General features: G+C 50.5%; 1 protein-coding gene across 4 annotated transcripts in view; it reads left to right on the forward strand.

Annotated features, from left to right (window-relative positions):
- Positions 1–9,259: 9,259 nt before the first annotated feature.
- Positions 9,260–26,447, forward strand: part of RNF123 (ring finger protein 123) — a 48,195-nt gene continuing 31,007 nt past the window's right edge. The window contains exons 1-20 of one of the 4 annotated variants that reach the window (XM_069027425.1): positions 9,260–9,502; positions 11,723–11,921; positions 12,937–13,021; positions 15,008–15,087; positions 15,883–15,980; positions 17,143–17,197; positions 17,525–17,610; positions 18,317–18,403; positions 18,902–18,969; positions 19,807–19,932; positions 20,633–20,747; positions 21,565–21,669; positions 21,800–21,925; positions 23,088–23,180; positions 23,373–23,446; positions 23,898–24,015; positions 24,509–24,608; positions 25,050–25,111; positions 25,201–25,272; positions 25,965–26,085. In XM_069027425.1, coding sequence (XP_068883526.1) covers positions 11,840–11,921; positions 12,937–13,021; positions 15,008–15,087; positions 15,883–15,980; positions 17,143–17,197; positions 17,525–17,610; positions 18,317–18,403; positions 18,902–18,969; positions 19,807–19,932; positions 20,633–20,747; positions 21,565–21,669; positions 21,800–21,925; positions 23,088–23,180; positions 23,373–23,446; positions 23,898–24,015; positions 24,509–24,608; positions 25,050–25,111; positions 25,201–25,272; positions 25,965–26,085 — 1,753 coding nt within the window. In that variant the 5' untranslated portion in view covers positions 9,260–9,502; positions 11,723–11,839. Of the gene's footprint in view, positions 9,503–9,524; positions 9,659–9,961; positions 11,922–12,936; positions 13,022–15,007; positions 15,088–15,882; positions 15,981–17,142; positions 17,198–17,524; positions 17,611–18,316; positions 18,404–18,901; positions 18,970–19,806; positions 19,933–20,632; positions 20,748–21,564; positions 21,670–21,799; positions 21,926–23,087; positions 23,181–23,372; positions 23,447–23,897; positions 24,016–24,508; positions 24,609–25,049; positions 25,112–25,200; positions 25,273–25,964; positions 26,086–26,447 lie in introns of those variants that run through there. The other 3 variants (XM_069027422.1, XM_069027424.1, XM_069027423.1) reach the window with 3 other exon arrangements.

The raw sequence follows: 26,447 nt of genomic DNA on the forward strand, positions 1-26,447 counted from the left end.
CTTCTCCTTCCAGAGGAGCAGCAGAAGCGGTCGCTGCCAGGGGAACGGGGCAGGCGAGGGAGGGAGGGGGGTAGGAGGTGGGAATCCTCTCGGAGGCCGATTCCTCCAGGAGCGGGGGAGCAAAGGCGGAGGCTGCTGCCGGAGCCGCCCAGGGGACGAGCTGTGCCGGCCGGTGCCAGAGCCCGGCGTGGAGCCCGGGCACGGCTCCGCAGCAGCCACGGCCACAGGACTCCGAGCTGCCGGCGGGCCCAAAGCCGGGTTCGATGGAGCCGCGGCAGAGAACGCAGCGCGGGCGATGCTTCCAGGGCTCCCAGCCCTTCTCGTTCTTGTCTGCCCTTTGCTCCTTTCCTTGGGTCTCGGACAGCTTTAAAATTCTTATCCCCTTAGACTCTATGTTTTCCACCCAGCATGAAGCATACTTGCTTTCTTCTGCGTTAACGAGTTCTTTTGAATTTACAAATCCTTGCAAAGCCTGACAGACCCAGACTTCAAGAGCCACGTCTGGGCCAGAAGACACGGTCGGATCTTATTTCCTTCTCGGCCCAACCGAACATACAAAATGGATCATTTTGACTTTGCTCATTTCCTTTTGTTATAAATGTACTGTGATGTTGGCTTTTTGCGTGTTCCATAATTGTTATGAATGGGTTCTGATGTTGTTTTTTTTCATGTTCTTTAATGCGAGAAAAGCTTTGCCTGGGTTCTGTAATGTAACGCTGTAGAATGGCTGCAGTTGGGGCGGTCAGTTTGGGAAGGATGGGGGCTCTTCACATTCTGATAAGATTTCCCAGGAAAAAAAAATAACAAACAAAAAAAAAACCCCGAAAGCAGAGGGAATGGAGCCAAGGAAAAAGATAAGACTGATAAGTGGATACTCAGCAACTTAAAAGAATTAATGAATGCTGCATGATGGTGATGAATAAAAATAAGCGCTGTGCTTTTAAAGCCGATCTTTTGGCTGTAAAGGTGCCCCTTTGTCTCTCTGCCGAAGCACCCGGCCGTAGCGGACTTTTTGCTGCTCTCTCCTGATTTTATTAAACTTTTATTAAACTGTCCCTTTTCTTCAACTTTCCTTCAAATTCTACGAAGTGCAGCTCGTTTTCGCAGCTGCGCGTGCGCGGATCCTTGCGCATGCGCAGATGGCCGGGGGCGCGGTGGTCAGTGCGCATGCGCGGGCGGGGACGCATCACCCATGATGCCTCCGCGGGCGGGGCCGCATCACAAATAGTCCCTCCCGGCGGATCACTCCGCGTCGGGACGCATCACCGGTGATCCCTCCGCGGGGCAGGACCGCATCACAAATAGTCCCTCCCGGCGGATCACTCCGCCTGCGCATGCGCACAACCGCCGATCCCTCTGCGGCCGGACCGCAGCCCCGCTGATCCCTCTGTTCTAAACGGTACCGTGATGTTGGCTTTTCGCACGTTCCATTATTGTTATGAATGCGTTCTGATGTTGTTTTTTTTCATGTTCTTTAATGTGAGAAAAGCTTTGCCTGGGTTCTGTAATGTAACGCTGTAGAATGGCTGCAGTTGGGGCGGTCAGTTTGGGAAGCATGCGGGGGCTCTTCACATTCCTGGAAAATTTTATCAGAAGTAAAGAACCCGAAACCAGACGGAATGGAGCCAAGGAAAAAGATAAGACTGATAAGTGGATACTCAGCAACTCCAAAGAATTAATGAATGCTGCATGATGGTGATGAATAAAAATAAGCGCTGTACTTTTAAAGCCGATCTTTTGGCTGTCAAGGTGCGCCTTTGTCTCTCTGCCGAAGCACCCGGCCGTAGCGGCCTTTCTGCTGCTCTCTCCTGATTTTATTAAACTTTTATTAAACTGTCCCTTTTCTTCAACTTTCCTTCAAATTCTACGAAGTGCAGCTCGTTTTCGCAGCTGCGCGTGCGCACGCGCAGATGGCCGGGGTCGCGGTGATCAGTGCGCATGCGTAGACGGCCGGGTGGTCAGTGCGCATGCGCGGGCAGGGACGCATCACCCATGATGCCTCCGCGGGCAGGACCGCATCACAAATAGTCCCTCCCGGCGGATCACTCCGCGTCGGGACGCATCACCGGTGATCCCTCCGCGGGGCAGGACCGCATCACAAATAGTCCCTCCCGGCGGATCACTCCGCCTGCGCATGCGCACAACCGCCGATCCCTCCGCGGCCGGACCGCAGCCCCGCTGATCCCTCTGTTCTAAACGGTACCGTGATGTTGGCTTTTCGCACGTTCCATTATTGTTATGAATGGGTTCTGATGTTGTTTTTTTCATGTTCTTTAATGTGAGAAAAGCTTTGCCTGGGTTCTGTAATGTAACGCTGTAGAATGGCTGCAGTTGGGGCGGTCAGTTTGGGAAGGATGCGGGGGCTCTTCACGTTCCTGGAAAATCCTATCAGAAGTAAAGAACCCGAAACCAGAGGGAATGGAGCCAAGGAAAAAGATAAGACTGATAAGATGATACTCAGCAACTCCAAAGAATTAATGAATGCTGCATGATGGTGATGAATAAAAATAAGCGCTGTACTTTTAAAGCGGATCTTTTGGCTGTAAAGGTGCGCCTTTGTCTCTCTGCCGTAGCGGCCTTTCTGCTGCTGTCTCCTAATTGTCCCTTTTATTAAATTTTCTTTCAAATTTTACAAAGAGCGAAGCTCGTTTTGCCAGCCCCGCGGCTGGGGCGGCATCAGCGCTGATCCCTCCGCGGTTGGGATCGCATCACAAATAGTCCCTTCGGCGGATCCCTGCGGCTGATCCCTCCGCGGGCGGGGCCGCATCACCGCGGGTCCCTCCGGCCGATCCGGCATTAGTATTGTGCTTACGATTCTTTGCTTTTGTTTTTTCCTGAGTCCAACACAGAGCTGGTTTCTCAGGGACCCACCATGTAAAAGTTCCATTACTGACTTTCTTTCTCTCACAGGGACTATTTCCTACTCCGCTGAGGAAATTGTTCCCGCTCCGCCAGAGACACTCCTCTGCTATCCCTGTGAACTCAGTGCCCACCCTGCTGGGCTGTTTTCTCCCCTTATCCTCGTCCGATTCCGCTTCAGGGGTTCTATTGGGCTCCAGCTCCTGCCTTTCCATGGCCATTCCTCTGCCATCAGAGGCCCTCCACAGACCCAGCAGTGGGTTACATTCAGCTCCTTACCTATCCTTTGCCCTAATTCCACAGATTTTTTTTCTCAATTTTGAGATTTCATTTTTTTAATTGGTTTGAGTTTCTCATACATGTCTTGAATTGGGGTCAATACAGAGTCAGATTGTTGTGCTGGTTTTGCCTCTTTATTTACTAGTTGTTCTTTTACTAAGCTTGAGACTTTATTCCCAACAATAGATGTGAAACAAACCCATCTTTCTCCTTTTGGACATTTACTTCCCAACCTGCTCCCAACTCCTTCCTAGCTTTTCTACAATCCAGTGCTTTTTCCCATTTTGCATACAGTTTCCTACTTTGGATGGATTGTGACTGCTGACATGGGTACGTGCAATGAAAAAGGAACCTGCGTGTTTTCCATGTCCAGCTTTGGGTAACACCCACGGCGTGGCTGTGTCGGTATCCCCAGAGGGCAGAGACAAAAGAGGAGTGACAGATAAAGGAATAACAGAGGTCCCATATGGCTGATACCTCTACCCCCGTGCCTATGGGGCTGCTGCCCACAGCAGGGTACGTGATCTTCTTGGTGGCAGCTACAGTGGGCATTCGGCCTTGCCTCTATTTCCTCGTCACTTCCTCTTTGCTAATTTCCAGGCAAATTGCTTTTGACACTTCTTAATTGTAGCTTCCCACTGTTCCTCAGGTGTCTCCCATTCACCAGGCACTAGGAATTCCCATCCACAAAGCAGGGTTACTATTGCAGCTGTTCTTTGCTCTACCTGGATGGGGAATACATTTGGCGTTCGACACTTCATGCAGTGAGAGTGTTGTTTCTGTGAACTACAATAGCAATATTTTATCAGTCTAGACATTTACATTTAACCCAGCTAGCATGTCCAGTACTGGGATGAATTAGACAGGGTATGTGGTATGGCACTGTTGGAGGTAGCAATTGCTCCTCCTTTTTGAATAAATCACAGGCTAAGGCCAGAATATGAGAACCCTCAGCCCAAAATAGTCCTGATCCTCCTGTTTGGAGTGGAAGGATTCCTCCCCAAGGAGGGTATCAGAGGGGTCTCAGGACTTGTCCAGGCAACACTTGAAACCACTGCTATAAGTTTGGCCTTATTTCCCAATCAGGTGTGATTCTTGGTGTCTCTCTTGAATCATTTGGGTTTTCCCAGTGCATTACCCCCCAGTTCCCTTTTAAGAGTTACCTTGGTATCCCCAGGCTTAGATGTTCTAGTCCATAGTCCCCTCCTCAGGTTCCTGCACGGGCCCTTTGATTCCGCTGCCGTGGATCCACCCTGGCTCCTTGGCCCGGATCGCTGCCTCAGCCGTCAGCAGCACCTGAACAGGACCTTTCTTCCCCTTGTGCAGCTAAAGATTGCTCTTTCCATGTTTGTACTAACACCCACTCCCCTGGATGGATGTTACGGATTTTAAAGTCTAAAGGAGTGGTTTGAGGGATTATCCCTTGGAACTGCAAATCTTCAAGGGTCCTTGCAATTGTGTTGACAAATTCTGTAACACTCATTCCCCTAATTCATAGGTAGCAGTTTCATGTTGGGTGTTCAAAAAGGGTAACCCAAACGATAGGAAAAGGGTTCATGAAGGATGTCTGGACTTCAGGCAGCTCTCTTGAAAGCTGTTTATTGCATAGGCCAAGTCACAGCATTTCAGGGAGGGGGTATCCAGGGCCAGCCCCACAGCTGTCAGCCACAGCTTGTAGGCAGAACTGAACCTTTCTGTTCAAGAGAGCATTGTACACTTTTCTTTGCTGAGTATCCCAAGACATAACAACCAACAAGCACCATACACAACACCTTTACATTTGCCTATAGCCTATCTTAGGTACTACCACCACCATACCATACATATCCTATAGAACCCTGGAGTCACCACCATGCACTCACAAGAGCAAGCAAGCTACAATTCAAGCTCACAATGGAACACTCTCAGACCTCTCTGCTTCCTGCCACATCAGCATTCCTTGTCTGCCTGCCACAGCTCTCTTCCTGACAAAAACATGTTTTCTATTTACTTCTGCTCTTCCTGAGACCTACCCACGCGGTGAAAAACATGTCCTTGTTTGCAGTCACAGACCTCTGTCCTGAGCACAAAAATCTCCTTCCAACCCATTTCCAGCCTTTGTCCTCAGCAGCCTCAAAACCCAAATGTCTCAGAACTAACCCTCCATTTAGCAGAATTAAGCCCGGATGTCTTGAATTTTTGAACCCTCAATGCGGCAGTCTTAAACCCTAAATTTCTCGGATCCAATACTAGGAAATTCTTGACTCCCCTCCTTCAAGGAGTCCAATCCCTCCCCTGAAACCCAGTCCCAGTTAAACCGGGGGCTTCTCTCACTCCTTTTATCTTTGCCTTCGCCTCTTTACCCGACTGCTTCCCTCGCGGCACAGCAGAGCCGCAGCCTCAGGGGCTCCGCACTCGCTGCGCAGCTCTGGGGTCACCAGCGCGCGCCTCATGCGCACACTTTCATCCCCTTATCCCCCCAAAAAGAGCAAAGAAAAAATACCTTTCTCGGAGTCTTCGTGCACAAGATTTTACATGTTTAATTACCGCGGTATCTTAGGGAGCCTTTTCTTTCCTTTCTTTTTGCTTTATTGTCTCCTCTCTTGCCCGCCGGGTGTTTGGCTGTGAACCCCCCGGACCCCGCTGCGAACACAAAGCGAGGCCGCCAGAGGCGGGCGGGGCCGCCCCGCTCGGGGCTCCCGGAGATCCCAGAGCTGAGGCTTTATCCCGGTACGGCCCAAATTGTGAAAAACAAGGGTCACTCTGTAAAATTTGAAGGAAAATTTAATAAAAGGAGACAGCAGCAGAAAGGCCGCTACGGCCGGGTGCTTCGGCAGAGAGACAAAGGCGCACCTTGACAGCCAAAAGATCGCCTTTAAAAGCACAGCGCTTATTTTTATTCATCACCATCATGCAGCATTCATTAATTCTTTGGAGTTGCTGAGTATCCACTTATCAGTCTTATCTTTTTCCTTGGCTCCATTCCGTCTGGTTTCGGGTTCTTTACTTCTGATAGGATTTTCCAGGAACGTGAAGAGCCCCCGCATCCTTCCCAAACTGACCGCCCCAACTGCAGCCATTCTACAGCGTTACATTACAGAACCCAGGCAAAGCTTTTCTCACATTAAAGAACATGAAAAAAAACAACATCAGAACGCATTCATAACAATAATGGAACGTGCGAAAAGCCAACATCACGGTACCGTTTAGAACAGAGGGATCAGCGGGGCTGCGGCCCGGCCGCGGAGGGATCGGCGGTTGTGCGCATGCGCAGGCGGAGTGATCCGCCGGGAGGGACTATTTGTGATGCGGTCCTGCCCCGCGGAGGGATCACCGGTGATGCGTCCCGACGCGGAGTGATCCGCCGGGAGGGACTATTTGTGATGCGGCCCCGCCCGCGGAGGCATCATGGGTGATGCGTCCCTGCCCGCGCATGCGCACTGACCACCGCGCCCCCGGCCATCTGCGCATGCGCAAGGATCCGCGCACGCGCAGCTGCGAAAACGAGCTGCACTTCGTAGAATTTGAAGGAAAGTTGAAGAAAAGGGACAGTTTAATAAAAGTTTAATAAAATCAGGAGAGAGCAGCAGAAAGGCCGCTACGGCCGGGTGCTTCGGCAGAGAGACAAAGGGGCACCTTTACAGCCAAAAGATCCGCTTTAAAAGCACAGCGCTTATTTTTATTCATCACCATCATGCAGCATTCATTAATTCTTTTAAGTTGCTGAGTATCATCAGTCTTATCTTTTTCCTTGGCTCCATTCCCTCTGGTTTCGTTTTTTTTTTTTTTTTTTGTTATTTTTTTTTCCTGGGAAATCCTATCAGAATGTGAAGAGCCCCCATCCTTCCCAAACTGACCGCCCCAACTGCAGCCATTCTACAGCGTTACATTACAGAACCCAGGCAAAGCTTTTCTCGCATTAAAGAACATGAAAAAAAACAACATCAGAACCCATTCATAACAATTATGGAACATGCAAAAAGCCAACATCACAGTACATTTATAACAAAAGGAAATGAGCAAAGTCAAAATGATCCATTTTGTATGTTCGGTTGGGCCGAGAAGGAAATAAGATCCGACCGTGTCTTCTGGCCCAGACGTGGCTCTTGAAGTCTGGGTCTGTCAGGCTTTGCAAGGATTTGTAAATTCAAAAGAACTCGTTAACGCAGAAGAAAGCAAGTACGCTTCATGCTGGGTGGGAAACATAGAGTCTAAGGGGATAAGAATTTTAAAGCTGTCCGAGACCCAAGGAAAGGAGCAAAGGGCAGACAAGAACGAGAAGGGCTGGGAGCCCTGGAAGCATCGCCCGCGCTGCGTTCTCTGCCGCGGCTCCATCGAACCCGGCTTTGGGCCCGCGGGCAGCTCGGAGTCCTGTGGCCGTGGCTGCTGCGGAGCCGTGCCCGGGCTCCACGCCGGGCTCTGGCACCGGCCGGCACAGCTCGTCCCCTGGGCGGCTCCGGCAGCAGCCTCCGCCTTTGCTCCCCCGCTCCTGGAGGAATCGGCCTCCGAGAGGATTCCCACCTCCTACCCCCCTCCCTCCCTCGCCTGCCCCGTTCCCCTGGCAGCGACCGCTTCTGCTGCTCCTCTGGAAGGAGAAGCAAAACACCTCCGCCGGAGGGACTATTTGTGATGCGACCTCAACCACAGAGGCATCACCGGTGATGCCTCCCCAACCGCGGAGCTGGCAAAACGAGCTTCGCTCTTTGTAAAATGTGAAGGAAAGTTGAAGAAAAGGGACAGTTAGGAGACAACAGCAAAAAGGGCGATACGGCCGGTGCTTCGCAGAGAGCCAAAGGCGCACCTTTATAGCTAAAAGGCCCAGACTTGTGACTAGGGAGATTTCCCAAGTTTAAGAGCTTTCCCAAGGTGGTTTCTAGGAAAAGGCTGCTCCTTGAGGTCCACCAATGCTAGAACCAAAAGCATGTGTGAATTATGGATTGTTTTCCATACCTGACCTGAAGGTTCTATGTGAGCTCAAGAACTGTACCAAGTAGATTGTTGTCATATTTGCCCACAAGTCAACAGAGGCAGAAGTGGAAAACTTCTATTGTTTCCCAGAAGCGAATTGTTCAGCGAGTCTGCAGCTCCACCGTGTGCCAGTGTCTGGTGTTAAGATGGAAAGAGTGACTGAGTTGTGTGCTGGTGTGATTTCCCCGTGCCTCAGGAGAGTGAAGGACTGCAAAGTTATCGTTTCTCGGGCAGAAAGCTTTACATTTCTGCTGTAAGAGGCCTGGCTTTACACAGCCAGGAGAAGCCGCACAAGGTCAAACTTCAGGACATCGAGCATTCTGTTCCCAGCAAGCCAGGGTAAGGGTCCTGTGGCCCTTTTGTCAGGCCTGAGAGAGCCTCCCAGTGCACTTCATTGTGCCGCTGGAGTGGGATCGGGGCCATCCCTGGGGGACGGTGCACAGCAGCTCCTGCGGCGGCACCTGGGCTGGCTGCGGGGATTCTGGGCCCAACGCTGCAGGCGGGAGCGCTCTTGGATCCACACGGGCCCAGGGCTGCTGGAGCGTCTGACACTTTCTGGGTCTGGGCAGACACAAGAGGACCCTGATGGTGCCTGGCTGGTGGTGCTGGGGCAGCTGGAGTTGGGTATCAGTAAGCTGTGGGGGTGCTGAGGCTCTGGCACAGGTTGCCCCGAGAGGCTGTGGCTGCCCCATCCCTGGAACTGTTCAAGGCCAGACTGGATGGGGCTTGGAGCAACCTGGTCCAGTGCGAGGTGTCCCTGCCCATGGCAGGGGGGTGGAATTAGATTATCTTCCAGGTTCCTTACAGCCTAAATCATTCTGTGGCTCTATGCTTCTATGGTTCAAGTGTCAGATGCTCCAGTCCAGAACCCCTAGACCCATGTGGATCCAGGACCGCTCCCACTTGCAGCGTTGGACCCAGAATCCCCACAGCCAGCCTGGGCACCACCGCAGGACCTGCTGTGCTCCATCCCCCTGTGCTGGCCCTGATCCCACTCCAGCGGCACAGTAAAATGCACTGGGAGGCTCCACACTCGTGTGTCGGCTTCCCCCTCCTCCTCCTCTCCTCCTCCTCTCTCCAAGGGCAGCGTTCGGGCTCTGGGCCAGAGGGTCGTTGTCTCCCTGGGGGTCGGCAGCACCTGCCCTGGCGTCCCTCGTGCGGGCTGGCCTTGGCCGCTTGCCCAGCTGCGCGGCCGAGAGCTCCGCGCCTCGCCGGCCCCGACGCTGCTCGGTTTCCTCGAGAGAAGTTCACACAAGCACCGGGGGATCTCTACCCGTTGTCCTTACCCCGAGCGCGGCGCGGCCCTGCCCGAGCGCGGAGAGGGTCCCGCCCGTCTCCCGGCAACGCGTCCCGCCCGCCCGCCATGGCCCTCGCGGGCCGCCGTAGCGGCGGCGGCGGCGGCGCGGCCGGGCCGGCGGTGAGTGCGGCGGCCGCGGGGCCCGGTGCCGGCAGCGCGGGGGCTCCCCCGGGGCCGCGGGGGGCTCGGGGCGCGGCCGGCCCGGGGAGCGTCGTCCGGCGGTGCGGGAGGCGCCCGATCGGGGGGCGGCTGCCGCGCCTGCCGGGCTGTAGGCAGGTGTAGGGGGTTCTCGGGTTTGGGGTGTTGGTGGGCACGGAGGGTCCTTCCGGGCTTGGGGGTGTCTGTGGCTGCGGGCAGTGCCGCCCGGTGTACGGGGGTCTCTGGGTTATGGGGCGCCGCTGGGCTCGGGGCGCGCTGCCCGCCTCGGCTGCGGGGTGAGCCCAGCTTTGGGGCCGGGTGCTGGGTGTGAGCACGGCAGTGCTGCCCGGTGGTTGTGGGTTGGGGGTGCCGGCAGGCTGGGGTGTCACGGGGACCCACGCCTGGGGGGATGAAGGCAGGGCAGTTTTGTGATCCGTGCCGGGCTGTGCTGTTTCGCTTTGCCTGCTGCGAGTCTCAGGGCTTGGCCGGCAGCTGCCAGACAAAGTTGTGCTGCCCGGCCTGGCTTCTCGGCCTCCTTGCCTGCCTCCAGTGGCCTCCACTTCAGATCTGGCTTCTCCTGCGTTGTGTGTTCTGCCCTGCTGCTGGAAGCTGTTTGCCTTTGCCAAGAGAAGGGAGTTCAGCCCGGGGCCAGGCTCAGAGCAGGACATCTTTGCTTATGTGAATCGGGGGCAGATGTGTGTCCCCCTGCTCTGCCCTTTCTCTGACCTGTTGAAAGCAGCATCTGCTCCAGCTGAGCGACCACCCTGGCACTGCAGCAGTGCATCTCATATGGTGCAAGTGTGGCAGTGCTCCGTGCTCTGCTTTGGACATTCAGGCTGCTTTCAGCAGCGCTGATAACCAGGCTGGCTGCTCTTCTGATGAGCTGTGGGCACTCCTGACTGCTCTCACTGTTTTTAACTTGTCCTGACAGAGGTGAAATCATGTAATGTTTCGAGTACTTTTAGGATAGTACACATTGTGCTGTCTGCTCTGCTTTGGTGGTAAACGATGTGTTTCTGTTTATTGTTTTATCTCTTGGTTTGAGTTCTTGATGCAGGTCATTCAGGGCCTTTGATCCAGGCTGGTTTTTGCTTTGTTCCCGCTATTATGCTCAGCAGTGCTGCAGGAGGGTGGCTGGGCAGCGCTGCTCTGCTGCTGGGTGCTGGGGTGGTCCTGATGAAAGGGGCTTTAGGAAACCCTTTCCCAAGTCTAGCTGAAGCTCAGGTAATCTGGAGTTGCTGTGGCACTTCCGTCACTTGGTACTCCTTTCTTCTGGAGTCACTAACTTTTCTTGGGTTCACCTTAGTTTCTGCTCTGTATGAGATTGCCAACAAGCATTTAATTCCTGCACCCTTTGCTCCTGTTGCATCTTCCTGTTGCTCTGTGTGTCACGAAGTGCTTTGACAGATGGATTCCCAGGGAGAGTCTTCTAGTGATGGTTGGCTATTGGGGTAGTTGGAAGCAGGAGAGGGGTATAAGGTAACATTTGTAAGCTGGATGAAACCAGCCACGTGAATGTCTTCTTTTTGTCCTAGCACATGTCAGCTCTGATAGCATTCTAGTGATACTAGGAAGGCTCCTGAGTCTGTGGTCTCATGGTAGATTTTCACTTGTAAACACCATTGCATACTATTACCTGTGTCTGCCTTTGTCCCCGTGACTCCGACAGCTGGGTCTTTCCCTTTGTAGTCAGTGATATTCTATTGTAGTCCAGTCCATCTGCATTTGTCTCATTCCTTGTTCCACTCTCTTTGTTTTGGATAGTGGAATAATCTAAATACCTGTCAAACAGAAGATTAACCGGGCACATGTTGCTGTCCTAAAGAATACAGAGCGGGAGAGAAAGGCAGAAGTGTTTTGTCAGGACATGAGCAGCAGTGTGACGCTGTTCCCAGTTTCAGGGGTATTTGGCAGTGGTGGTGGCTGCTGCCCTGTGCTGGCTCAATGCTTCTGGCCCAGGCTTGGTGTGGAGGTTGCCTGTGTTTCTGGCTTGGTTGTGCCCATGCCTTTGTTTGGAGTAGGGTTTGTGTGGCTGTCTGGAGTGTGGCTTAATGGCTCATCTGCTTTAGGAAGGTTTTTGAGCTGTTGGACAAGAGTGGGACTGAGAGCAGGGTTGGCAGTTAGTTGGTTTGGGGCTCTTGTGTAATGTCATTCGGACATGCAAGGACTCTGGATATTTTTTGGCTTATCCCTGTTGTTTAGTTCAGGTAAACCAACCTCCAAGAAAGTGAGAAGTCTAAAGGCAGCATCCTCCCCAGAAGATTTTGTTCTAGGCATCTGCCTATCTTATGTCCGCTCTGGAAGTGGTGCCTGTGAAGAATGACGTCGAGAGGTGCTGGGACTGCTTTCTCAAGGAAGAATTACAGGCTGAGCACTGAGCCAGAGAAGTCCAAGGTCACAGGTAGGGGCCTGTACATGCCATGTGGAAACAGGAGCACTGTGGATCCAGGGAGCATCCCTTGCCTTGCTTGAGATTAGCTGCCTTCCAGTTGCAATTACATTGGTAGTGTGAGGTGTAGGGGGGCTGAAACTGAGTAAATCCTCAAAGTGAGATAAAATTTTGGATGGGACATCCCTGCAGTACTAAGGACTCCAGGAACTCATGTCATAGAGCCTTTTCTTCAGCAGACAGCCCTGCCTCATAAGGCTGGAGAATGTTGTGTTGCCTGCCTGCCATCTTATTTGAGACTCATCTGATTTAGGGACTTCTTCCAGGATGAACAGCTTGTCAAATTCTCAAATTCTCAATCCTTTTCTGGGAAATTCTATTACCTGACAGGCAGTCTGGTTTTTTTTCTTGGAGCCACCAATCCAGCACAAGTGTGCTTATGAGACCACAAATCTGGCATTTGAGGGCACTGTTGCACTCAGAAACAAGGAATGCTGCATCAGTGTGACACTAGGAGTTGTTCAGAGAAGGTGAGGCACACATCCTTAAAGAGGGTTCTGGGTTACACAAGGTGAACTGCACCTGCAGCCTTTCCATCTCATCATCTTTTAGTGCAGTTAAGAGATATCCTGAATAGGAACAGGACATCGGGAATTGCTTTAGTGGTAAGATTTTTTTTTTTTTTTAATAAAATTGGATTTCTACTTTCAGCTTTTGGAGTTCCTTTATCAAGAAATAGCACAGCAGGATTCCTGAGGATGTACTTCCACCTGTGTAGTGCAATTTATAGGCTCCCAGTTGCTATGGCAGAGCAGCTCAAATTGGAAAGAGATGCACCCAATAGTGCTGGACTCTGATTCTGCTAGTGAAGTGATGAATGACTGCTTGAAGCTGCATTTACCCCTGTGTTGATCAGCAAACATGAACATAATTTACCCATAGTTACCAGTTTCTCGCTTAAAACTGAAATTAGTGTTTGAGTTTACCCCGGACTCCCTAATCTTACTTCCTTTCTGTTTTTCCCAAGGGATCGTGAACAGCAGGCTGCTGAATGATTATCTGCATCGAGTCTTTACCAGTGCTGATGGGAACCAGCCTGCAGCTGCTTACAGGTATCAAACTTCTCACTGCCCAGGTGGCAAGCGATGCCACCTCAGATAAACAGCACTGTGTGAAAGGAAAGATCTTTTAGTGCCACACAGTGATCTTTGTTAAAAGCACAGCAGCTCCATGTTACAGAAGCAACTCTGAGGTCTGCTCTTTTAATGGCTTTTTCAAACTGCAGGGCTTGCGAGGAAGGATTCTTTTTTGCACGAAAAATCCCATCTACATCACTAGGCCATATTTTTGAAATAAGTAGGCATTCATCTGATGTTCCTGTTCCCCCTTTGCTTGTAAGGAAGTGCAAAATGCACAGGTTTCAGGGACAGGAATTAAAAATAGGTTGTTAGTGCCCTGTAACCTAAAGGCAAGACTGTTAGTGATCCATGCAATACCATACATTTTTCAGGCTGTGGAACTGCTGGTACTTTTGTTAAGAGTCACCAAAGGACAAACCCCACAAAATTCCTATTTAGTGACTGCTTTTTTCCTATTTATTTTCAGTTCCCCTTCACCTTGTATCCCAGAAACTTGTAGTGTTGGATGAGAAGAATTCCTCTTGCATCTCTTTTGCCAGAGGCAAGTCAGACAGGTTCAGGGCAGGTAGGAGTGTGGCAGAGCAAGGCAGGGCTGTGGCTCCTGCTGGTTGGCAGTGCTGCAGCGTGGCTGGGGTCACATTCCATGGGCTATACTTAGGACTGCCAGCTCCAACGTGAGCTCAGAGCTGCTATTAATAGTTCTTGGCCCTCTGGCTCTTGGTGAGCCGGGGTGATGGTGCGGGGGAGGCAAAGTGGGTCATGTTACTTTACCACAAGCTCTCCTGCCAGCAAGCCTTGGAACAGTCCATCTGCCTGAGCATTTTGGTTTTCAATATTTCTGATTTCTTTGTCTGGTGATTAATGACTTGAATGCACAGAACTGATAGTTTGTTGGACTGCTCTCTCTCTCTTTTTTCCTGCCTTCCACTCTTTTCCCCAGGATGTGGCTACTTGGTAGAAAGCCCAGTAGCAATCAAAGAGGTCTTGGAAATAACATTTGCCATATGAGAGTAACTTTTATGGTATGACATCTTCCCTTCAGAGGCCTGAATTCTTCATAGAGGAGCTCACTGCAGATATCTCTCTGCCTGTCTCATGCTCTTCCACCCTCCTTCCAGAACTCCTCCTCCATGCCAGTGCTGATTAAGCAGCTTTGCTGAAGCCACCCTTCTTATGCCAGCCAAAACTGATTCTTTGATTTCACTTCTGTGCATCTTCATATCCATCAGGCTTTCACGTCTGTCACCAGTCTTAGGGAAATCCCTAGTCCTGGAGAAGTGAGAAGTTGTTTCCCAGATGACTTTGGAAATGGGAAGCAGGGCTAGGAACAACTAGTGATTCTCACAGTAAAAGGAGGCTCTTGTGGAAGGATCAGCTAAGTGAACTAACCTTGAAAGGAGAGAACTAAGGAAGGGCAGTAAGTTCTCTAGAGCAGTGGCCCAAAGGGGGTGCATTTCAGTATGAAAACAAAGTAGTTTTAGCTGTTGTCACAGAGAGAGGATGCTGGACTAGCCTGAACTTTGTCTGAACTGCTACAGCTGCTGCTGTGGTCCTCCCTCTTTTTTTGTACTGCAAAATACTTCAGGGAAAAAAATAATCCTGACTTATGCCATGTTTGTATGATGCTGACTGCAGCAAAGTCAAGGTCCATAGTTGTTGGTAGTACAGCTGGTTTCTTGTTGCCTTGTACTACAGTTTTCTTACTGCCACAAGACACTGCTGAGCAGACTGAAGACTGTAAGATTCTTAGTTATCTACTTGGCTTGTTCTTGCTGTGTTTGGTCCTTCCTTCATTCATTGCCCCAGCACGAGGGGCAGCAAATTCTTTAGATTCATGACATGAAACAGATTGTCAGAACTTCCCGGGTCATGTCTCAGTGCAGGACACATGTCTGGGCTGCAACTCTTTAAAAACTGGAGACACAGTTTTTGAAGAGCTCTTCTGTGTTTATTCCCCAGGAAGCACCTGACGTTCCAGAACCTGCAGGAGCACCTTGAGCGATTGCTGGCAGAGGAGAATGGCTCTGAAGAAAGTAGAGGTAGGAGATACTGCCTGTCCAATTTGTGCTTCTTGCTTGTGCTGTTTAATTGGGAAGGACAAGTTGTATCACGAAAGGCATTTTCCTGAGTGAGCACTGTTCTGCCCCTCTGTGCTCTAATTTATTGTGCCTTTAAATCCTGCCTGTGAGGGGCTCATCAGCCAGCCCTGCAGCAGGTCTGTTTGCAGATGGAGGCATATTTCCAGGCTAAAATGTCTGGAAAAGGAGTCTGGGGGCAAATGGTGGCGGTGTTTGACTGATAATTATATGCAGAGCCATTGCTTTGACCAGGAGTGTGCACTGCTGTCGTCAGTGGGAGATGCAAAGGCTTGTTGACAATTTTGACATGCTGGTCTCCACTTTGGGCCTCAGGCTGTTCCCTGTGTTCTTACTAGCATTGTTTTGCTGAATGAATGAGGATGTGGCAAGATACAACCTGGCTCCCCTCCTAGAAAGGCGATTTTTTTCTTGCTGGCTGCAATCAAAGCGTGACATGTTAGCCAAACACTTGGCACAGAGTTTAGCCTTTGAGTTTTGTCAAAGTAACATTTTCAGGTGATGTGGAAAACTTAATGTGTCCTGAATGCTGCATAGCTGAATTGCTGTGAAGACTTTCTTTTCAATCTCTCTCCTTTTCTGAGGTTCTCATGCTCTAACATAGGCAGCACTACCTTAATCTTCCCCTCCTGTAGCAGAATCCAGGTGCTGTCGCAGTCTGGCTGGAAGCACTCAGCAGCTGAACTGTTAAATCCTGCACAACTCTCCCTAACAGGTTTTCTGCAACCCTTGTTTCAGATCAGGTAGCAGAGGGCCGGCTCGGTCCCTCCACTGTGGTGCTGGACCACACGAGTGGCTTTGAGGGACTCCTGCTGGTCGATGATGACTTGCTTGGGGTGAGTGTGTTGCTGGACACAGTAGAAAATGGTCTTGAGGGACTAAAAGGACTTGGGGCTTCTTGGTTTGTTCTTTGTAACAGATCCCTGTCAATGGCTTTGTAGCGTGTAAACGGAGTCTGCCCCGAAAGCTGCAGGATCTTGGAGGAAGTGAGCTCTCCTGGGAAAAGGTGTAGCAGAACCACTAAGTCTCAGCAAGCTCTGAGTGGGGCTGTGAGGAAGTGAAAGGATTACCCTGGCCCAGGGGCTCACTTGGCTAAGCAGCCAGCTTTCCTGTCCCTCCCTCCAGCAGACTGCCTCTTCCTTCCTTCTGGTCTCTTAAAAGGCTAGAAAGAGGCTAAACCTGAGCTTTTCCTTTCTCCTTTGTTTCCACTAATTACCTGCTTGCTCCTTAGCTGATGTTCCTCATGCAAAAAGTCAGCTGAAAGAATCCACTGGAATTTAACCCTTTCCTACTTCAGTCATTTCTGCACTCCTTTCACCCCTTCACTGAGCAAACACATCCCCTGCTCTTGTGCTGATTCCTTCTTTAATCTATGCCTGTTTTTTAGCCTCTTACAAATCAGGATGCCCTGGTGTCCCCTTTCCCTTTAACCAGCTGCTGTAGTTTACTTTGGCTGTACCTAGAACTGACCCACAGAATGGATTGGACTGGCTTGTCTGTGAATTCCTTGTTTCTACCTTCATTTCCTCTTCATGGTCTGTCCCAAGATGGCGAGAGTCAGTTCAGTTTCTAGGCAGCATGTTACCTGTCAATCCTGGCCTTTAGTCTGGACACCTTGAATCTATAGTTTTCTTCCAACTTGTCCAGCATTCATGTATCTTTCCCATACCATAATCACTTTTGTATACACTTTTGTCCCAATTCACTGGGAACCTGTCTGTCACCATGTTGCCCTTGTATTGCTGCCATGCTGGATGCTTCACTGGGAGTATCAAGTACAGATGAGCTGTGGGAGGGACCTGAATGATTCTCTGGGGCCAGTTGGCTCAAAGTACAGGTGCTGGGGTGGGGAAGATGTCCCTTCTTGTCCCTATACTGTCCTTATGAATAACTCTCCATTTTGCTTTGGTTTTGAGTGCTAGGACAGAGGGAGTGGGAAGGGCTGAACAAGCCTCTCTTTTTGCCTGATGTTAAAGTATCTTTTTTTTCTTGGTCCAGGTGATTGGCCACAGTAACTTTGGGTCCATCAGGGCCACAACATGTGTGTATAAAGGTAAGGAGATATACCAGTGCTGCTTTGAGAAAAGACCCTGGGAAGAGTGTATGGGGAGTTAGACAACTAGAGAGCTCAGGAAATCTTGACTATGTTCCAGATCTTGAGCACCCTCTTCCCCAGTTCATTCACTGGCTTTTCCAGGGAGTGAGAACGATGAGGGGATTGTGTGATGCCAGAGCAAAGAAGTGGGAGGGGAATCCTGGGGATGTCCTGAACCTCCTTTGTGTGCCACATGTATTTCTGTGGGAGGAGTGTCAGGTTCAGCTTCTCTAAAAACGAGCCAGGGGACAGGAATTCACTGTGTGACACCTCTTTTTCTTTCAGGGAAATGGATTTACGAGGTGCTCATCTCCTCCCAGGGACTCATGCAGATTGGCTGGTGTACTCTCAACTGCAGATTTAATCAGGAGGTAGCACTCTGGGGGATTTTAGATCAGTGTGGAGCATTGCATTGGTGCTGTGCCCTGCTGGCATTCACACCAGAAATGCCACACACACACTAGAAATGCCAGGCCTACTGCTTTAAGAGTCTTTACAACACCCTCTGGTCTGTGTCCACAGAATGGTGCACAGTGTGAAAGCCTGTGCCGGGTGTGTTGCTGTGCTCTTGCTGCAGTGTTGACTTTCAGCTGGTGTCTTTCCCAAAAAGTGGGTGTGTCTGCAGTGGTGGCAGCCTGTCCCTTGGGATGGCCCTCAGCAGCTGGTGTTACAGGGCTTTTTTTGTCCAGGAGAGGGTGGAATGATGTTTCATCTGGGTGGGATGTTTGGTGCTGGAAAGGGATGTCAGCTGCAGTGTTACACTAACTTGTCATTCTGGAATGTGTGAGAAGGGAGGTGATGGGCATCCCAGGGGTCTGTTTTGATAGAAATGGGAAGTGTCAGATGCCAGTACTCTTCTTCTGGCCCAAAAATAAGTGGGGAGTGGTGTATTTCCCTGAACCAACAATCACAAGCCTCTGGATTAATTCGTAGCGTGAGGATTTTTCCCAGGCAGAGCACGTGAGCTGTCAGCTGCTCTCCCTGTCTACTGGTCTCCCCCTAAAAGGTTCTCTTGCAATGAGAGGAATCCTCTATGCCTGGTGTGGTCTGAGTCTCCTCTTTCATACTTTGGCGCAGGAGGGCGTTGGGGACACGCCAGATTCGTATGCCTATGATGGCAACAGGGTGCGCAAGTGGAACGTGACTACTACCAACTATGGCAAAGTGAGTAGCTGTCCCCCAGGAATGGGATGGAGAGGAAGGAGGAGAAAGCAGGTGACTCCTTCTGCTCACTGGCTTCTGCTGGGCCTTGTGAAATGCCCTCAAGCCTTCCTCCCTGCTTCAGTCTGTGTGCCAGCACTTGTCTGTACTTTAGGGGTGCCAGATGTGCTGTCTGGGTGCTTTGTTTAGCAGCCCCAGCAGACTGATTCCCAGCCTAGTGCTGCTGTTGGTCTCTGGAAGGCTCTGGTTCTCTGTAGCACATCAGAGCATGGGTCATTGTTGGGATAAATACACATTCCTAGTGCCAGAGGGGAAAAATCACCCCAATCAGGGGTTTTATGTGCAGCTTCCAGAAGTGCCTGAAAATGCTGTGAGCTGCTGGGAGAAGGAACTCTCTCTTCTTTAACCCTGAATCAAAAGGAGTTGGTTGGGTTGCAGTCTTTCTTGTGATGTGGGAACAGCCGGGAAGTATGTTTAACCTCTTCTCTCCCTTTCCTGCAGTCCTGGGCAGCAGGAGACATCGTCAGCTGTCTGATAGACCTTGATGAGGGCACCATTGCTTTCTGCTTGTAAGCATCTTTGCTTTGTTTATGTCTGTGTTTAACAGAAAGGTTTCCTCACTGCTCAGCAGATTGCTGAGCCCTACTTCTGCCCTCTCCCCTTTATGTTCCTTGGTAGTTCCGGCGTTTGTTTTTCTGCCTTGTGTTCAGAAACCATCTGAATGGGTTGTTGGGTCTCAGTTCAGTTCAGTTGAAAGCATTTGGCAGGAAGATGTTCAAGCTACAAAGTCTTTGTAAAGTTGGCCAGGATTTTAGAGAGAAGGGAGGGCATCTCTTGTGATGCTTAATGCCACACTTGGCTTTAATTGATTGCTTTTGTGGTCAGTGTAGACCTTGCCTGCCCTAAATTCACAAGGAGCTGTGGAAAGGGTGATAAATCTTCGATTTCCAGCTCCCATGCACAATGAGAATTGTTCTCTGCAACAAGTCAGTTGAAACTAAGAACTCTTAGATGGTCCATGTCATCTTTTATGGAGGAGTAGATTGAAAGCATTATCCTTGATTGCCATCAACATCAACTAGATGAGGCTAAAAAGTCTCATGTTTTAAAATGTCCTGCTGCTTTAGTTATCTCACAGATTTGGGTTGCCCTTGATGCTGGGTAGGCTCTGCATGTTGTGGAGACTCCAGTGCTTTCCCCTGCTCCTATGAAAATGGGAATGCCCCTGTGCTTCCCGTGGCTGTTACTCAGCAGAGCTGTGACATTTAAGAGTGACAGGAGGCATGACTGACTGGTGCGTCCGTGTTGGCAAGTTGCTGGCAGGGGAATGCAGATATCTGCATTGCCCAGCTGACCTCAGACCCCTCCTGCTGGGACTAAAACCTTGTGGGTTTTCCTTCTTTCAGGAACGGCATATCTCTGGGAACTGCCTTTGATAACATCACGAGGGGTGCTGGCATGGCTTATTTCCCTGCCATCAGCCTCTCCTTCAAAGAGTCTGTTGCTTTTAACTTCGGAAGCCGTCCGCTCCGATATCCTTTAGCTGTGGGGAGAGAAGGTCTGAAGGGAGGAGAGCCTGTCCTGAGACATCTTTGGAGGCTCTAGAGTATATGCACCTGACTGTAGTTCACTTTCTGCTGTCAGCACTTGTGTGCAGAGCTGAGTCAAGGAGAGAAGAGCCAGATACCTCCTTAGCTGGAGCAGAACTACAGGACACAAACACAAGTTTCTGAAATGAGAGTTACTTTCAGCTCTGAGTCACTAGCTGCTGCTACAGCTGGGGGCTGCCTGCTCCCAGACAGTTAGATCCTGCAAAATTCTCACTGCAGTTTTGGAAACCCTAATGGTGCTGAGCCTTTTGGTCACATCACTCGTCTCTTTTACCTCCCAGCCATACAGGACGTCTGACATGATATTAGTGTTGCTTGTTGCTGTGTGAATGCTGAAGCCTGGAGCTCCTGTCAGAGCAGTCCTGGCAGTGCCTGTTGATGGCTGTAGTGGGGTCTCCAGCTGGTCTTTCTGGTGAGAAAAGTATTTCACGCCAAGCAGAAGTGAAATACTTGCTGCTTGCAGTATTGAGGAAGTGGGAATAAGAGCTTGTGGCTTATCATCCATGTAGAAGGCACTGTGGTTTGAACTGTGGGTACAAAGTAAAGCAGACAGACTTTTCCTTGCACAAGCAAAAGAAGTCCCAAAAGGATCAGATTGCATTTTCCCTTAGCACTTCCCTACTTATCCAGTGGAAGGTTACCGGCCCTTGCAAGATCCTCCTGTGGCAGACCTGGTGAAGGCTCGGAAGCTGTTGGGCTACTTGAAGAATGTGATCCATATTGGAATAGATGTGACGGTAGGCTGACATCACTGGCTGGATCTGAGGGGCACCATGCTGGGAAATGCAGTTCTGCTCTCCCTGGCACATGCTGCCAGCCCACGTTCCCATACACCCGAGAGCCTAAATGCTTGCATGCTTTTACATGGGGCATGCACGTCCCCGGAGCTCTTTGCCTTGCAAAATGAGCTTCCTGATAGTTCCAGGACTTAATTTAAATCATACTGGGCTTTGTTCTCAGTCCTGTGAAGTTTCATTGCCAGTATTCAAGAGGTGATGTTTGTTAGGCTCAGAACTGCTGGATTTGATTTTGCACCCTTGAAAGCAGTTTGTTCATATCCTCAGCTTTTTACTGATGTCCTGTTTAGTAATGTGGTGGAATTCTGGCAGGTCTGCCTTGAGTATTGTTTTGGCTGTGGCACTGTTCCCTGGAAACACTGTTTTCCACTAGGATGAGAGATGATCTGTTTATGCCCAAAGCATAGGGAATGCCATATGCCATGGTCTTGGCTTGAATGGAGGCCTGCTTTACTAGTTGTCCTCTTCTGTAGGTGTTCCCATTTACAGATTATCATGTAAACTTAAACCTTTTTTTTAGAAAAATATTGTCAAAGTGCCTGCATGTGGTTGATAGTGACATCTGGACTGCACTACAGCTTTCCAGAGGAATAGACCTGGCTTCTTTGGCATTCTAAATTCTCATGTTCAAGGTTTTTACTGCAGTCAGGCATGGGACAACAGTGGCTGTTCCAGGCCTGTGGTCCATTCAGTTGTTGGTGTACAGATGGATTGAGCTGGATCCAAGCCAGGTGTATTTCTGAATTTGCCATTGCAGGAGGGGAAGCTGGTGGAGAAAGACACATCCATGTGGCAGCTGCAGGGAGAACCCACAGTGTTGATTACATTAGCTCACATCTTCAATTATTTCTCCCCTCTTATGGTGAGTTTTGCCTGCCCATTGCTGGCTTCTGTAGTGCTTGTTACACCTCTTGTGAGGCAAAGTAAACCCCAGCTTTTTCTGGGAAGTGACTGTGCCATGGAGGAATGTTGACCTGGCTCTCTGTCTGCAGTGCAAGGTGTACCTGGTGGAAGATGTGCTCATGACCTTCCTGTTGAGCATCCTTGAGCGAGGAGGGGCAGTGGAGTCCCACCCCCTTATTCAGCAGCTGCTGGATCTCATGTGGCTTCTTATGGAGGTGAGTTGCTAGGGTGCTGGTTCCTCCCTAGGGATCCCAGGGAGACCCTGGGAGGTGCTGAGGACAGGAGCCTTCCCTACAAAATGCTGGTAGTGTTCAGTGTCTTTCTCTTCTTTTCTCTTTGTGGTAGACCACCCTCTCAATTAGTTCATCTGGCTGCTGCTGCACACCCAGGCACTGAGGGTTGAATGCAGACACTGGCAATGAGTTAACCAGGCATTTCTAAGCTTCTCCTACTGCTAAAGGAACTGATGATGGTGAATAACTTCCTGCTTCTGGGAACATCAAATTTATCAATAAGAATAGTCTTCTGATTGTAATTAATGTGTATTTGACTGTGGAGGTCCTAAGCGCTGCCATGTGCTGAAGAGATCGATCAGAGTGTGTGGGACTGGGGTAGAAGTGTGCAGTGCACTCTCACCATCTCCAGCACTGCTGGGGAAAAGCCTCCTCCAACTTCCTGTCCATGCTGGAGGAGCTTACTCCTTCCTGGGACAGATGTTTGAGGCAGCTGGGAAGCTGCTGCTGCTGGAGTGCTTGGGTGGTTACACAGAGCCAGTCAGTGCCAGCGATCTGCTTGGAGACAGCACGTCTGCCCTTTGGGGTAACAGTTAACAGATGTGGGCACTGGCCCAGCCAGCTGCCATGAGAAGTTTAATGGAAATATGTCATGACTCCTTCAGGCCCAGCATCTTAGCAGTGAAACCAGACCCTCTGCTAGGACTGCTGTGTTTGTGGAAGAGTTGGCTCTCACCCTGCTGGTTGGCTATGAGTTGGATTCAAAAAGACAACTCTTCTATCATCACATTTACATCACATTTACCCATTCTTTCCTTTCTGGGTTGGTTCTGCCAACACTGTGTCTTGGGTAGAGTCAGGGAATAAGACAACTGGTGACTGCCCATCAAATGGGGCCTGGGACTTTGGGTTTTTGTAGGTGACTTTTGAGTTGGACTTTCTGCAGAAACTTGTTTCTCTGTAGCAAAGCACTGGCACCAACTTCTGCTTGGACTCTCTCCTGTGGAGTCAGAGGGACACTGGGTTCAGAGCACCTGCTTTTTCAGTTCATAAATGAACGCTTCCTTCCAAGGTCTCACTCTGGGAGCTATAGCTGTTCCTGACTCCTTGCTGTTGTTCTTCAATGTGTTTCTTATTTTCTCAGGAGTATGAAGTGCATGAGTGCCTCAAGCAGCTGCTGATGTCCCTGCTGCGGGCTTACAGGTTCTCTCCCATCATCCCAGACCTGGGATTACAAGTGAGTTTGCACTTCTGAATCCCCAGGAATCTGTGACTAGCCAGCTTCTGTTATGTCCCCTTGTCCAAAGGTACATGATGTTTTGGATTCTGTAGTTGTTTGATCCAAAGATAGCAGTTTTGTCACACTGTAGCTGTTGGAGAGTTGTATCTTCTGCAGATGGAGTCACTTTTGCTTCTCCTGTTTTCCTAGATCCACTACCTCCGGCTCACCATTGCAGTCTTGAAGCATGAGAAATCTAGGAAATACCTACTCAGCAATGTTCTGTATCCTTTGTGTCTCCTCCTGTCTCAGTTTTCCCTTCCCTCAAGAATGCAGCCAAGGACACTTAAAGGACCTGTAGGTCCAGGGAGGCAAAAGCCACCCCGTCTTGAGAGGTCATTTCTCAGGTCTCCTCTGCCTGACACCATTCCCTACAAAGTCCTGCTTTGAGAGGAGGGAGCAGTGTTGTATAGTTCACATCCTAGTAACACAGGGGAGCTCATTTATACCTGACTGACCTCTAATATCCCTAGAGCAAAACCACTCCCAGAGCAGTCCAGCTCTACGGTAGCATTTGAGCAGCTGCTGTGATGGCTGCATGGGGCTTCTCCAGGAAGAAGAGGCCTCTGGATCTTACAGTGGTGGTTTGGAAAGGAGTCTGTCACTGCAGCTCTGGAGACACGCCCTGTACCTTTTCCCGTTGTAGCTTCTGTGCTTGCTTTAACTCCAGCGCAGCTTCGACGTGCTCCGTTCCGTTGTGTTCTTCTACATCAAGAGCCCGCTGCGTGTGGAGGAGGCAGGTTTGCAGGAGCTCATTCCCACCACGTGGTGGCCAAACCGCTTCACCAAGGAGGTGAGTACAGGCATCTCCACCAAGGAGGCTGAAGAAATGTTGTGGCCTGCCATTTGCATCTTCTTCTGGCTGATGAAGTTGGATGGCCCATGTTTCCAGCTGTGTTAGCACTGGTGGGTCCTACAGAGCTGTGTGAGAGCTGGAGCTTTTGCTTTGCCCTATCATCTTTTTTGTCCCCTTAAAGGGGATGTTTGAGGTGTGATGCTCAGATAGGGGATGTGGGACAGTTTTCTGTGGCAACAGATTTGGAAGGGAACCTCACAGTATTTAAGGAATTACTGGGTTGACTGGGGTGTCCTCAAAATATGTCCTGCCATTACTCATTGCAAGGCTGGGGGAGACCTGTTTAGGTGTGCTGCCAGCTGCAGTCACACCCCAGCACATTGTTTCAGGGAGTTGGTGCTCTGCATTTCACATTGTTTAAGGGAGTTTCTGGCAAGACATTTACCCTGTGCAGTGGTCTCCTACTAATCGGTGTCTGTCCCCCAACTAGGGCAAGGAGAGTAAGGAGGTGAAGGAGGAGAGTGCTGAGGAGAGATTGAGGCGTCGAGCATATGAAAGAGGCTGCCAGCGGCTCAAGAAACGCATTGAAGGTTTGTGAGGAAGGAAGGAAGTTGCCAAGATCCCACACCTTTTGTGCAGCCAGGAGCTGTTTCCAAATCCCATTCACTACCTGAAGTAGAGCTGTGTTCCTGCCAGGACAGGCCATGGTGCAGAGGTGGGGGCCACCCATGCTCTTTTCTGATGGCATGTTAGAAGTGCTGGGACCCCACTGCACAGACCTGCCGCCCCCCACGATGGGGCAGGAGCAAACCTATGCACTGTTTTTAGCTATGGATGAATTTCTTGCTAGGCGGTGGAGGAGAAAATTCTCAGTGGTGGGATTAGCTTTCTGCTGGCACCAGTTCTTCCTGGGCCCCCTGTGCTGGGGAGGGAGCCTTTCTCCTGGGGACAGGGTACTGCAGCTGGGGTTAAGAGGGGTAGTTGCTCTCCAGTGCTTGTTTTGTGATGGCAGACGTGTGTCCCCCTTTTAGTGGTGGAAGGTCTCCAGGTTCAGATTCTGAAGTTGCTGCTGAACAACAAGGACAGAGGAGGGGTAAGTTCTCTGTGGGTCTTTTGTGACAGTATCTTCATGTGATGTGCTTTGTAAAGCATAGATTTACCACCTGGTTTTCTTTCTGCTAGGGAGAAGCCTCCAGATACATCTTCCTAAACAAATTCCGCAAGTTTCTTCAAGAAAACGCTAGCAACAGAGGGGTAAGTCAGAGGGCCAGCCTTCCTGCAAGCCTGACCCTGAGGGCCCTCTGCACCTTCAGGCTGGGAACTCTGCCCTTCTGGCTGGGTTGCTTCCAGCAGATGATCCACTGAGGTCTAGATATGGCAGGGGGTGAGGAGGGGGAGATCTGAGGCCAGAAACCAGGCAACTTAGATAAGTCCTGTGCAGTGATTTATAGGAAAGTGGTCCTTGGGAAGTCTTAGGTGGGAGCTGAATGTCCTCCTGTAGCCCCTCAGGGAGTGTGGCTGTGGAGTGCTCTGCCACAGTGGGGCTGCTGGCTTTGGCATCCTCCTCACTGCCTGGGTGAGGACTTTTCCTCTGGCCCTGGATCAAGCTGTTGGCCTGAGGCTTTGGGAGGCAGGCATCCGCTATTATAGGAAACCCTTTCTTCACCTGCATCCCCGTGTTCATCATCAGCCCCATCTTTCATGATGGAGTGGAGTGTGTGTTATCCCTCATCCTCTGTCAGACCAGCTTGTTGTTTAAGTGTCCCAAGACTTCCTGGAGGTGGAAACTGCTGCCCACCATCAGGTCTGGGCTCTCTGCCAGAACTGTAAGGTAGAGATGCTAGCAAGGCTGAGAACACAAAAGTTTCTGCCTGCCCCATGTAGCCCTTTGGACTGAGATGCACTTTCACGCCTGCCCTGATGCTGGACTCTCATTCTTGCCCTAGAACTTGACTGTGTTGTGCCCACCAGAGTACATGGTGTGCTTCCTGCACCGGCTCATCGCTGCCCTGCGCTTCTTCTGGGATGGCCACAAGGCAAAGACCCCGGCTGCCCTGAGCAGTGAAGGTGAGGCTTGGGGGAGAGGCTTTGCAGGCTTTTCTGTGGTTGGGACAAGCTTTGCCTCTTGGCAGTGCTTTCCAGGATGTTGGAAATTTTATGTCTCTAACGAGTGCTTGAGCCTTCTGTCACCCTGGGAAGTTCCTGTGTGCAGATATATTCCAGTTAAGATCCAGATCTGAGACTTGCAAAGGAACACCTGTACTGTTTGCTGTTCCCCTTGTCTACTCTGGAGCAGAGTCCACTGTTGACTGTGGGTCCATGGAAGGGCAGCTCAGTGATCCCATTGTCAGAGTTTAGGGGAAGATATTTTTCTGATTTTGAGGTTTCCAAACTGTGGGATTAAGGGGAAACTAAATCAGTGCCAGGTG

The sequence above is a fragment of the Aphelocoma coerulescens genome, chromosome 12, assembly GCF_041296385.1.
Source record: "Aphelocoma coerulescens isolate FSJ_1873_10779 chromosome 12, UR_Acoe_1.0, whole genome shotgun sequence".
Lineage (NCBI taxonomy): Eukaryota > Metazoa > Chordata > Aves > Passeriformes > Corvidae > Aphelocoma > Aphelocoma coerulescens.